General features: G+C 43.9%; 1 protein-coding gene across 1 annotated transcript in view; it reads left to right on the plus strand.

Annotated features, from left to right (window-relative positions):
* LOC148033893 (uncharacterized) overlaps positions 1-13,699 on the plus strand; it is a 112,146-nt gene that overhangs the window by 82,801 nt on the left and 15,646 nt on the right. Inside the window, exons 7-15 of the mRNA XM_087681884.1 lie at positions 1,058-1,276; positions 2,916-3,026; positions 3,266-3,321; positions 3,451-3,601; positions 3,685-3,822; positions 5,268-5,375; positions 5,457-5,555; positions 5,656-5,745; positions 8,414-8,501. Of these exons, the coding sequence (XP_087538010.1) occupies positions 1,058-1,276; positions 2,916-3,026; positions 3,266-3,321; positions 3,451-3,601; positions 3,685-3,822; positions 5,268-5,375; positions 5,457-5,555; positions 5,656-5,745; positions 8,414-8,501 (1,060 nt within the window). The remainder of the gene's footprint in view (positions 1-1,057; positions 1,277-2,915; positions 3,027-3,265; positions 3,322-3,450; positions 3,602-3,684; positions 3,823-5,267; positions 5,376-5,456; positions 5,556-5,655; positions 5,746-8,413; positions 8,502-13,699) is intronic.

A 13,699-nucleotide genomic window follows, 5' to 3' on the forward strand; every position in this document is an offset into this window, starting at 1 on the left:
CCCCTCAAGATTTTTTAAAGTTAAGTTCCGTTCCCTTTTTTTTTGGGTTTTTTTCTTGGGCACCATGCCTGCCGGGGGTTGGGGTGTGTGGCAAAGCTAAAAGCTTTAGCCTTGTGGTGTTTGGAAGGATTCCTTTTGATTTGATGCACAATGAAGTCTGGATGGGGTTGTGGCTAATTCATGCAGTGTGCAACCATTAGTTCAAGATATCAAAATCCATTTGATCCTAGGAAATCTGATCAGGCCCATTGGTGTCTTCGTTCTTCTTCCTAGCACCCTGAACTTGTTCTTGAATCTGAATCTTTGGCTTCCAATGTCTTTGGCTTTATTACTACCTGTAACATTCTAGTACTAGCTAATATAATGTGTACAGTTAGGCATATCTTTTTGGCAAAAAAAGAGGTAGCATAGTGCAGCAGGAAACTCTCTCTGAACCAGTACTTGTTACCTTGAGAATAATCCTTCATGTGAAGTACTGAAAAAGGAAGCTTATACCTGCATCCACTTATCCTCATGACCTTGGCACAAATAAAGAAGGGAATACTGAATTTGATTGGACAATGTGCATAATAGATGTTTCTGAGAGCTCGTGTGTGATGCACAACGGCAGGATATGGCTGTATATGGGAAACAGCAAGGTATCGTATCTTGGATGAGTGCTAGAGTGACTCTAATCATATGTGTACAATGAATGTGGTGTGAAGTGCCTAAGTACAGGCTGTAAACCTGGCTCATGAGGGGCACTAAATGACTGGCGTTACTGAAATAATAAATTATATCCTGCAGTCTGATAATAATAGCCATGACAATGGTGCAACTGGAGTAGCCCATCTGTTCTCCATAGATCTGGTATAAGCAAGAACTGGTAGAGGTCCAACTGACCATTCTGCCCAAACATGGTGTGTGTCATGTCGTCATCCTGGCAAAAATAACTAGTCCAGATTTTACTTAACTTTTTGGAAGTGATGATGAGTTCCTTTGTTTTGATGGATGAATTTATATTTTGCATACTTGACTCTTGGCCTTAATGCTAACCATTTCAAATTATTTTTGACAGGCTTTGAAGCAGTTTTCTTTGGCAAGGCCTCCTGGTATATACAAACAAGAGTACATTGACAAACTTTTTGCATTTTACAACGAGAGAAGGTCTGATGATGTGGTGTGCCCTTCAACACCTGAATGGAAAAGATTAGCAGGGGTTGATTTGAATGGCGAAGCTGCTGGTGAAGAAGATGATGATGGGGAGAGTGATGGAGGCATTATGGCTGCACTTGAGGTGAAATACTTTAATCAGACGCTGTTAGTAAGTTTAGGACACTAGTATTTCCGGTTAACTGTTAGATTATTTAGAAATTACTGAGTTGGCCTACATGCATGTATCAAACCAAATCATGAATATCATGATTTTTCAGTGGAATAACTTGGAAACTTTCTTTACACACAAACATAAGGATGTTATGGGGGTTGTTATGGGTAACTACTGTAACTACTGTTGTATGTTACAGGGGTTGTTATGGGTAACTATTGTAACTACTGTTGTACATGCCAGAAAGTAGGTTGCTAAGGCCCGAGTCTTCATCCTAATGTCTGGAGTATTCAATCCTAATGTACCATAAGGGTTGATCTATATCTGTTGTACATGCCAGAAAGTAGGTTGCTACGGCCCGAGTCTTCATCCTAATGTCTGGATTATTCAATCCTAATGTACCATAAGGGTTGATCTATTTCTTTCTTTTGCAATTTATTGGACTGATAGCCAAGGTTTGGAATAGATGAAGGTATAATGATTACAGTAAGACTCTCCCCTCCAATTCTCTCATTACACATTTTGATACAAGCCCAAGTACATGCCATGTATCTCTGAGTAATGCTTAGGAGCCTGGAAAATGCAATCAAAGTATGGATTTATGATCAGTTTTGCTATTTTCTTGCAACTTCTTGCTTTCTTTGTTTAACGCAAGTTTGTAAATGGACTTCAGTTTTACGTTTCTATCCTCTATCCCTGGACTCATGGGTATAGAATATGCCCACCTTGAAAGGTACAGAACAACTTGCACAAACTGCCATGTATGACCAAGGTCTGGCTGGGTTGGGGAAGATTATGGTGCCTCTCTTGTAGTATGATCTTTGCAATGTGGGATGCTTATGTAAAGAGAAGCAGTCATACAGTGGGTGTACAATTTCTTACTGAATACTGCAGTTAGGATTCCTGTTGCATAGCTCTCATGGAGCAGAGCTACTCATCATTGAGGATTCTGTGCAAAGCTTGGGGACAGCAGCTAGCTGTTCTGTTGCTGTTGTGTGCATGCCGTACAAATCACAGTTGCAAAATTGATACTTTGACAAAACTCTAGAGGGCCACTTCAGGAGAAATGAGCAACAACAAATGTGACAGTGCATGCCTGGCAGCTGAGGATGATGGCTGCAAGCACATGAGGTGGTTGCCTGGTTATCCAATGGGATGGAAGGGAGGGTGACTAGCCTGTGTCAATCTACAGGTTGTGGGCAAGGCAGGAGAGGAGGAAGGTTGTGGTAGTGAACTTGTGCTCTATGTGGGGAGTGATGGCGAGGGGATAAGAGGATGCAGAGATAGAGGACAGTGAAGCACCAGCTACAGTCGCAGTTGGTGAGGCATGCATGACTTGGATGTGCACTGAAGGGATTGACAGTTGGCCATAGACAAGCTGTACATATGTATGGAGAGAGGTTATCTTTTTTCAACTAGCAAACGTAACACATGGTGTGAAACAGCGAGGCATGTGAAACAAATTGAATCATTGTTAGAGAGTCTGTCTCTAGGAGTTGAATCTAAGACTCATCTATTGTGATAAAAAAGCCTTGTTTCTTGTAGGAGTATGTAGGCTGGTGATTTTGTTGATTTGGCTGTTCACTTTCCGTCATCTCTGGATCTGCAGGGTGTGGCTGAGGAAACTATGACTAATGATGATGTCTTGGGGGATGCAATTCCAGAGATGCAACAGTATGAGCTGCAGAAAGCATGCTATAAAGGTCTTCATGTGGGCTTAGTAAGGCAACTCAAGTGCATCAGCTTGGTTCAATTTTTGTTGTTGTCTTGTTACTTAAGTGCTTATTGTGAATAGGTTTTCTTACATGATGTAGTAAGTAGAAATTCCACTTGCTATATGTCCTATTGCCTTTTCTGTTTGTGGTGCACCTTGATTGTGGCATTGGCCATTTTTTCTGTGAGTGCATTGTAGGGATAAAACTCATTGTGTTACTTGGTTTTGCATTATCACGTGGACAGCCTCAAAGTCGTGGACCATACCAATTTCCTGGATCTCAACCTGTCTCCCTAAACAGGCATCTGCATCTTTCCTTCTGAAGTATAAAGTATATGAACTTGATCACCTGCTTTGTAATCGAATTTTCCTTCCTGTGATAAGAACAAAATTTTGTATCTTGATTAAAATTTGCATGTCCTCTGCACAGTTCTAATTTGCAGCTGCTGAGGCAACGCTATTATTATGTGACTTGGAAAGCAGATGGAACCCGCTACATGATGTTCATTAGACGTGATGGTTGTTATTTAGTAGATAGGAGGTTCAGTTTTCGAAGGGTTCAGCTGCGCTTTCCCAGGAGGGTAGGAACAAATCTTCTGTTTCATGTGTTGGATTTCCTCTCATCTATGTAAGTGTTATAACAATATAATGCTCTATTATGCAGAGTTCACTTACAGAAACACAGCACGGTACACTATTGGATGGTGAAATGGTGATTGACAGAATACCTGAAACCGGTCAGCTGAAGAGACGATATTTGATATATGACATTATGATGTTAAACAATGAGTCACTAGTGCAGGTTTGTGCTCATCTTGATTTGAAATGCAGTCAATCTTGATCTAAAAACTGGCTTTGACCTCACTGATTGAAACCCATAGTATCATACAGAACATTCCTGTGATGTAGCTAATGCACAGTGATCTCACTTATCTCTTTAAATCCTCACATGTTGTAGCCACCTACAGATTGGTTTCTCTGTCTGGGAAACAATCCCTTTTTCTGGACAATCCTTTTTTCTGGGTGTAGCTTGTATGGTTGCATAGTCTATTGCTTTTGTGAACTATTGCAAAACTCTGGCATTTTAGCCTGTATCCCTTTCTATAGACATGTCATAATTGCCTTGGAAGATGGTGCCAGGTGGACATCTAATATCAGGCTGAAACAGAGCTGTATCTTGAAAACAAGATCAGGCTTCATTACAGATATTGCTCTTTGCACTCCTGTTAAGCTCAATATTGGCAAGTGTGTACAAAGCAAGAGCATGAGATGAGAAGGCTGCTTTGGTGAGTAACAAGATAGTCGTGGTAGAGAAACAAGAATCCATAAGAGTGATTGGCTATATGCCTAGTTACACTGAATCAAGAGCAGTATACTTTGCATTTTAGTATGCTCATTGTGCTCTTGCAAACACACTGTATGCAGATGCATTGTATGGAACATTTTATTGGTGCATTAACATGTTATATACAATGAAAAGTGTTGATTTTGACATCCATTCTCAAACACCTTGCATGGCCTTTGCATCATCATGCATTGCTGTGTCATGTGTAATGGTAGTCCCTGTTGCATCATGAGTAGTAGTAGTACCATCAAGGCAACACTGATGGCAGGCTTTCTGATGATGTGTGCAAGCAAAACATTCACGTGCAAACACTCCCCATTTCAATTTAATGTATTTGGCTCTCATACCATTGACACTTTCCACTTCTGTCAACATGGCTGGCAATTTTTCTTTCTCATATCCTAGAAGAACACATAGAGAGGGAAAATAGCCCCCACATCCTTTTCCTCCATTTCCCCATGGAGGTTTTGAGAGGCTTCTTAAGCTCTTCCATAATTCGATTGTTTAGTGGGTCAAAGAAAAATCTAAAAGATGATTTGTTTGTTGAAGTCTTGAATGAATTACTATTGATAGAAGATCATCATAAACCCCTCCCCGAGCAAAAAGAAGAGAGAAAAGGGAAAACTGAAAACATGTAAAAAGGACCCTCTCCCCCCTTGTTTCATTTCTTTTTTCACTTGTATTTTGAATAGTGAGACAAATTACTACCCTTTGTTTTCTAGTAACAAATGTAAGTGACGATGAATGCATTTTTGGTTAGTTTTGTCTTCTTTGCTATGTAATAAGTGCCATGTTTTTGTTTATTTTGTTTTCTGTAATAATCAACCAGCTTTGTTTAACCTATGGTGTAACCCAATTGTGTTTCTATACCGAGTCACTTGAGTTCCTTCCCTTGTAAGCAGCTGCCCTTCAGTGAGAGGTGGAAACGAATAAAGTCAGAGATTGTTGATCCACGCACCCAGGATGCTCAAAGTAATAGATTGTATAATTACGATATGGAAGCTTTTAGGGTGAGTTCTTGTGTATTGCGGACGAATGATTAGTTTGAATTGACATGCAATGGTCTGGTTCACATCATGTGTTCTTTGCAGGTGCGGCGGAAGGAGTTTTGGCTGTTGTCAACAACAGAGAAATTATTGCGTGATTTTATTCCTAAGCTTCCTCATGAAGCAGATGGGCTGATTTTCCAGGTTCTCATGATCCTCCCTTCTCTCTGATTTTATAGGATTATTGTGGGAGCTTTACTGCAACATTTTACACTGCTGACCGCAACGTCTGTGTTCAATGCAGGGCTGGGATGATCCATATAGTGCACGTGCAAATGAAGGGCTTCTGAAATGGAAGTATGCTCACATGAATTCTGTTGACTTCAAATTTGAGGTATGATATTTATTTCTCAAAATAAAATCACATATGATTTTCCACTTTTGGAACGTGGGCAAAATCATTACCTACACCTGAGCAATGTGGCTTCTTGTTATGCCATTCAGAAACTAGTGCTGTGCTGTACGGAAGGGATTGCCCCATGCTTGTTCTGTAAATTATATTATGAACTGCAGAGCTGATCTATTTTGACATTGGGGTTGCGATATGTAGATACTGAGGGAAACTATTCCCAAAAGGCTCAATTTAAAAGTGTTTTTGCAATCATAAACAAGGACTGCAGTATATCTAGATGAGCCAAATTCTTTGTATTACAGAGTAGAGTGTAGTAACAGGGAATACGATATCGTTGCAGATTCCCTTAGTATGATACTATGATAAAGAAATCGGATTTTGCTCCATTCACTTCTGATCTGTTTTAATCCATTAGAGGGAAATGTGAAGTTGATTCGGCATATTCAGAGGTACGGGATACTATTTAAAATGGGGATGCAAATGAAAGGGCCGCCAGCTAGGAAGGAACATCAAGGGATGTTCAAGTGGAAAATTTTTGCTCCAGAGGTAGATTATGTGTCTCAAAAGATCAAGATCTTCGATGTCAGAAACTTCATGAGTATTGTGAATCTCACGGTAAATAGGAAACATGTTTCAGCAAGAGTGAAATGTGAAACACGTTTCAATAATGAAACATTTCACTATGCAACTTTTTGCCTCCCTGTTCCAATCTAAGGGAAATGAACAATTCTTTAAAAAAATGTCAAATATGTGCATTCTAAATGTGTTACTTTGTCATTTCATTTGGCATTTCACTAGGGATCAATCCAGGGGTTAAATGTTTCATGCTGAAATGCAACATTTTGGGGGTGAAATATTTGAAGTGTGAAATGTGAAATGTTTTGCTGTTACCTTGGGACTCATGATAGTCAGATATTTCGTGTGAGTTGTGAGAGTTCTAGTGTGGGACTTCTAGCAGTTAACAAGACGAAGTCTTTTAAGAGGCAATTTTATTGGGCTGGAATGTAGAACAATGTCCTAGATTATGTAATTGTTTGTGATAAGTGTTAGGTCAATAAAGCTGAAATACTGAGGCCAGGTTTTCTCCAACCTTTAGAAGTTCCTTCAGGAAAATGAGAGAGTCTCCATGGATTTTATTGTTGGATCACCTCCAACATAGAAGGGGCATGACTTTGTGCCAGTAATTGTGGATAGGTTGACCGAAATGGCTAGGTTTATTCTGACCTTGTTTGATATTAAAACTCCAAAACTAGCTAGATTGTTTGTAGAGATCTTGTACAGATAGTATGGCCCACTGGAAAATGTTGTTATTTATTGGGATAGAAGGTTTAGTTGTCACTTTTGGACAGGTGCATTTAGGAAACCGGACACTAAAGTTAACATGAGTCTGGTAGATCATTCACAAACTGAAAGGCAAAGTGAAAGGGCTAACCAAATCCTAGAAGATATGCTTCATGTGTATATAAGTAAAAGCCAAACTGTTTGGGAAGAGTACTTACTTTGTCTTATCTATAGAAAAGTTTACATATAATGGTGGCAAGCTCTCTTCCATTAGATATAGTCCCTTTATGCTGATGTATGGGTCTCAGCCTAGGGCTCCTTAACATAGTGGGATTGCATAAGGAGAAGGTCCAGGAACCTAAAGATCCTTGAGACTTAAGAAGAAAGGAAAATGATAGAGACAGAGCCTATGTTGGCCCACATAGAAGATCTCTGGCGTTGAGGAAGGAGAGCAAATATATCTGAGGGTGTTTCAGCAATTTGAAACCTTTAAAAGGAGACAATGTCCAAAATCTTCTCCTAGTTAAAACGGCTGAGATGATGCACTGCATAGTTTTATTCATAAGTGTATGTTTGAGCAAACAAACATTTGCAAATGTTTGGAAAAACTGAAGTATGTGATTTGTAACATACTTGTCCCATGACTTCAAAAGAAAAGTCCTAGGTGCTCAGAATCTGACCCCAGCAGCCCCTCCCCCCGAAGATGTCCAATTTCAATGTTTTAGCTGTAATTTTATCAAGTTTTCAGATTTGTATGTGTGTTTTAGCATGTGTGCATCATGGAAAAATGTGGTTAATTAAATGTATACTAGTAGCAAAGCATGTGAAATTTTCAGGTCACGCATGGTTCTAACAATACTGGTGAAACATGCATTTTTCATACTTTCATACTCGTGTGTAGGCATATGAAAAATGTTAACTGTGGTGCAGTGGAAGGATGAGGTGGTATGCTGGCTTGCTAGTAGGGGGGTGGGCAGCACCAAAAGCAGGCTGGACAGGGAGGGTGGCAGGGTGGCTATCCTAGTGGGGGGTTCAGTCATGTTCTTTAAGGATGGATGCAGTTGTCTTGAGGACAGCTGCAGTCTTTGCCAAAGAAAGGAGCCATCAGCTTGCAAATCTTACATATATGAAGTGCACTCTTGGAATTGATCCTTCCAGCTTTTGTTAAGTTCTTAAATTAGATGGCAGGCCTTAGTGATTTATCATTTTACCCTAGTGGTGTTTAATATTTATGGCTGGATTGGTTGTATTAGACACTTCTTATCTTGGTGGAAAAAATTGGTTAGTCAAGTTTATTGAAATTTGATTTACCATGGAATTTTGGCGATGCTGCAAACTTAAAGAATTCATTGACCTCTTATGCTTGCAGGTTTTGCCTGATGGGATCACTCAACAACTTCTCTTGATTGATAGAGGGAAGCTGTGGCCTCTGGACAGAGCTTCAGTTATATTCCCTGGTGAGTTTGAGTGGAAAAAATCTGTTTTGAATTCCCTTGTTTATCTCTGCTATCAGGGTTCTGCCACTGTAATACTGTGTGGGCTGTATGCATGCTAGTTAGATCGGGGCAGTCAAGACTCGCTTAAAACACTTAACGGATTTACAGGGGAGATAAGACAAAACTGCTTAAAGTTATCAGTAATAGGAGCAGGGGTTGGTGTGGACTGGTGGTGAGTGGGCACTTCTTAGACACCAGGTCCTCAATGTCGATTATGTAATTGTGCAGGTCGATCCTCTTGTCTTGAGTTTGACCCTCCTCGATAATGGCTCTTAGTGTGAAGATATGGTCTAGTGTGATATATCCACATCTGAAACCTGCCTGTCCTTGTGCTCTCTTTCCTTTCATCTCAGCCCGCTCAACTGAGTTCATGCTCCAGTATAGATCCATATATCTTGCCCGAAGTATGGCTGACCATAATAGTCTTGTAGTTGCTAGGGATCAAAGGATCTTCACTCTTTAAAGAGCGGAATTATAATATTGTTTGACCAGCTTATAGGGAAGTCCTCACATACAATTTGGCTCATTGCATCAAACCATAGATATACATGATGTCATGAGGATGTGAAATTTTATTGCTTTGCTTAGCATTTGATTAAAAATTAATCAAATGTGCAAATGTAAGCTTCATCAATCATGAATCCTTAGACCATTCATCAGAAGCTTCATTATTTAGTTATGAGTCCTTAGACCATTTGTCACCAGCTTCATTTGTCAAAGCTTACCAACATCATTCGTGACCAGCTTCGTTTGTCACCATTTGTCCGAGAGAGAGAGAGAGAGAGAGAGAGAGAGAGAGAGAGAGAGAGAGAGAGAGATTGTTGGCAGCCTCGCGATTACTTTCATGGGAAGGCAAACATGAGCTCAGACCAAAATTTAACCGCATGGCCCGTTTGGGATTGACTTCAGTTGTAGATGCCACCCTTGCCCGTCGTAATGTTGTCATATCGTTTCGTACTGCCAGGAGGCTTTTCCGAATCCCTCGTGGATACCATGATTTATGGGAACAGCTTTTGTCAGTGCTCTAGAGCACGCAACCCTTCCCTGCCCTTGCTGTGGATTGCCCTTGGCAGGACTGGGTCCTGGCAGGTCGGTTGAATTTGGAAACGGCCTCGGCTAACCAGGTGTACCATCTTCTGATTAAAGATCATCAATGGCTGGTTACTAAAGCTAATACTGTATGGGGGTTGCGGAAATCTCAATCATGGTGGAAGGCAACTGTGATGGAGGGCTGGGTGAACAAGACACCTCTCAAATGCAAGGTCTTTCTTTGTAGGGTAATGATTGGTGGTTTTCCTCTTGTCTCGGCCCTTTCCAAGCGTCGAATCTCTAACATCAATTGTTTCTTCTGCACCACTACGGTGGAATTGGCCCGTCATCGATTTATCTCTTGCCCTCTCGCTAAGAATATCTGGTCGCTCTTATCAGCGGTTTGGCGAGCGGTGGTTGGTTTCTCGCTGAGCCCTTTCGATTGGGTTTTTGTATGCCCAAAATACCCCACACCGCCACAATTGCATATGAAGATCTTGTTCCATTTTCTTAGATATTGGGGATGCTGGCACCATTGGACCACTCGGAATGCCTTTCTTTTTGATTCAGCATCTACTGTTCCGGGACACATTGCCAGGCTTAAAGGCCTCCTACTTTGGTAGATAGATCTCATTCGGCACTCTGACTTGCTCCCTCGGGAATACTTACTTCCTTGGCATATGGCAATTTCCACAGTGTCCTTGCCATGACCTGTGTATCTCTGTTCGGGTTTTGTACTGACAGTTTACATACGGTGGCTTACAGCCATCGTGTATCTTGTAATCATGTAAACTTGTACCTTTTTTCAGAATTAATACAATTACCTTTTACACAAAGAGAGAGAGAGAGAGAGAGAGAGAGAGAGAGAGAGAGAGAGAGAGAGAGAGAGAGAGAGAGAGAGAGAGAGAGAGAGAAGAAAGAAAGAATAAAGTTATATTAACGTCTACAACAAGCCAAGTTGGCCTATGAGACCAAAATGTTGCATACAAAATGTTTGGGAGGTTTCAAAAGTCCCAGTGAAGCTAACGTTTATGCTATGTTGAACTAAATTGAGTAGGTACAAAATGATATCTAGACTAGATACAATCTAGAGGTACTCCAAGTGCGGTGTGGAACTGCTCCTGGGGTGTTCATCCTAGGATGTCCCGCATGGGGCGGTCTAGTATGGAGAGACTAAAGCGGCGGGGTAGGGCCCTCTGATGGCGGTGTAGTATCCCTTGTATCTTCGACGTGTGTCTTCTATGGGGACAGGGGCCGGTGAGGCGTGGGCGCCGGGCTTTGCCTCTCGCTGTGGCTATTTCTAAGGTGGTCCCCCAGGGTCGGGAGGCCGGTTGGGCTGGTGGGGGCTCGGTGGTGGGGAGGGTAGCTGGTATTTGGTAGAATTCGTTGAGTGTGCGTTGGTTGGTGGCTCCTTGTCTTTGCTTCGTGGTTCGTAGGAGGTGGTCTCTGTGGCATCGTATTTCCAGTAGAAAGAGCCCTAGACATCTCTGGTCTTTGAATTCCATCACCTTGGAGAGTGGTCCGAATCCTTCGTTGAATAGGCAATGGAAGCGTCCTCGGATTTCGTAGTACCCTGGGCATCTACAGATATAGTGTTCCTCTGTCTCTGGCTGGAGATGGCAGAGCTGACAGATTCGGTCTTTTGGGGGGAGGGGGTTGGCCTCGTATCTGCCCGTTTTGACCCGTAGTTCGTGTGAGGACGTGCGGATTTGTCCGATGGTACTTCTGACCCCGTGAGACGGGTGTGTGTCCATGTAGCTTGGGTGGGTGATGAAGCCATCCGGGGAGACGTGCAGGAAGTGCTCTCGGTAGAAAGTCTTCTTGGTTCCTAGTTCCGACGTGGGGGTCACCCATGTCCTGGCTGTGTCTGTCTGGATGATGTCCATTCTGATGATGCTATTTACCTCCTCTCGGTTGAGCTCCAGGTGTGGGCAGTCTAGGCTGTATTGTAGTGGGGGGAGGTGGTCCATGTGCAGGCCATGGAGCCGTAGCTAGGTCTCTGTTCGGGCATACAAGCACTCAGTGTCCCCTTGTGTTGCTAGCTGTTTGGATGACTTCAGGGCGAGTCTAGGGTACCGGTGCCAGGGCAGGTCCCATATTCCGCGCAAGAAGGTCACGGCCTGGAAGAGGGCATCAGCCACGAGGGGCGGTGCCCCCAGCTCTACGCGGATGATCTCATGTGGTACGGAGGGCTTGCTTCGGATCATCCGTGAGATCATAAGTATTAAGGGTCTCTCCATCTGCTCCCATCCCTCATAGGTGGCCTCCTTAGGCAGTGGCTGATCCTGTGGGGCCCTCCGCGTGTGGTAGAGATTGGACCCCCATATGGGAGCCCCGTACAGGAGGGCTGGTGTGACCAAGGTGTCAAAAAGCTAGAGCTTTGTCCGGGGTTCTTGGAACTGTATGCGGGCACATTGGTTCTCCATTGACCCGAGGGCTGCATAGCCTCGGGTTAGTCTATCTTCTGCAGCTTTTCTCAGGGTAAATCTCGGTCCAGAGAATGTAATCCCCAGATAGACGTTTCTTGGGACCACGTCCACGGTCTCTTCGCCGTATGTGAAGGGGGGTACCGACTGTTGGAGCCATTGGGTTGACGTGTTGAACACCATGACCTTGGTTTTCCCCAGGTTCACAGTTAGGTCTTTGTCTTGGCAGAAGGCCTGGAGTGCGTCCAGTTGGCGCTGTAGCCCTTCGGGTGTGCTGGAGATGAGGACTATGTCGTCCGTGTATAGTAAGATGGGTATCAGTGTCCCTCCCAAGCTGGATCCCTCCTCGTCCAATCGATCTATGTACTTTGAGATCTCATCAATGTAGAGGCCAAATAGGGTGGGTGAGAGTGGGCATCCCTGCTTGACTCCGATGGTGCTGGTTATCTCCTTTGACAGCCCTCCTGGTGCCCGAACTCGGCCCGTTACCGATTCGTATAGTGCCAGTATCCCCCATCGCATTTCGGTTGGTACCTCTAGTTCCTGTAGTCTCTGCATGAGCCTCGCTCGTGGGACTATATCGAAGGCCTTGCGGAAGTCCTCCAAGCAGCAGTACACCCGTCTTCCATGTGCTTTGCCCTCCTCTATGATGGCTCTCAGTGTGAGGATATGGTCAAGGGTGCAGAACCCCCTCCTAAACCCTGCTTGACCTGCCGCCCGATGTTGGTGTTGCTCTGCCCACTTGCTCAGCTCGTGGTCCAGTATGGATCCATAGAGCTTGGCTAGTACATGGCCAACCATGACTGTTCGGTAGTTCGTGGGGACCATGGGGTCTCCGGCCTTCAAGATAGGTATTATGGTGTTGGCTGACCAGCTGGCAGGGAAGCCTTCGCATAGGGCTCTGTTGAACATTTGTGCCAGGAGAGGTGCCAGTATGTCTCTAGCATGGGTCAAATGCTCTGCTACCAAGCCTTCGTGGTCTTGGGCATGGCCATTTTGGAGTCTATCAATGGCGTCTCGAACCCGCCCCGTGCTGAAGAATGTGGATGATCTGGGTCTGCTCCCTGGGGGCCGGGGTAGCTGGGGCTGCTTGGGTACTTGGTATAGTGAGGTTGCATATGCGTGTCAAGTGTCCGGGGAGGTGATGGGCGTCTGGGCTCAGGGTTCCTGAAACGCCTTCCATGCCTCTTTGCTGTCCTGTTCTAAGAATAGCTGGTAGAATTCGTGTTCCACTTTGGAGAGGTAGACTCGTTTCTTCCGTCGCACTAGACGACGGAAGATCAAGCGTGCCTGTTTATGCATGTGTACCCCCCGTGCTTCGTCCTGTTGAAGACGGAGCCGGGTTTCCTTGCACTTTGCGTCGTACCAGCTATTCTGTGGGACATTCTTGTTCGGAGGGGTGGAGTTGGGGGGGTGTCTGGGGGAAGTATTCGGCAGCCGAGATGTGTAGTGTGTCCGCCAACTGTGTTGTGACCTCCTCCAGGGGTGCGTGGGGGTCCATTTCCTGCAGGCTCCAATAGAGATGGTCGGAGTATGCGCTCGCAGTTAGCCTGGTAAAGTGGTACCTGGGGAATCTTGGGGGATTGCTTGTTGCTAGGGGGGTTAGGTCATACCTGCAGGTTATGTCAAATTGCAGGTAGGCATGGTCGGCAGCCACTGCGAGTGGGCGAGGTGATATTTTAAAGGATTGGATGTCGGGGATAA

Source organism: Lygodium microphyllum, chromosome 7, assembly GCF_053477565.2.
Source record: "Lygodium microphyllum isolate KBCC chromosome 7, Lygodium_microphyllum_v1.1.10, whole genome shotgun sequence".
NCBI classification, from domain to species: Eukaryota; Viridiplantae; Streptophyta; class Polypodiopsida; order Schizaeales; family Lygodiaceae; genus Lygodium; species Lygodium microphyllum.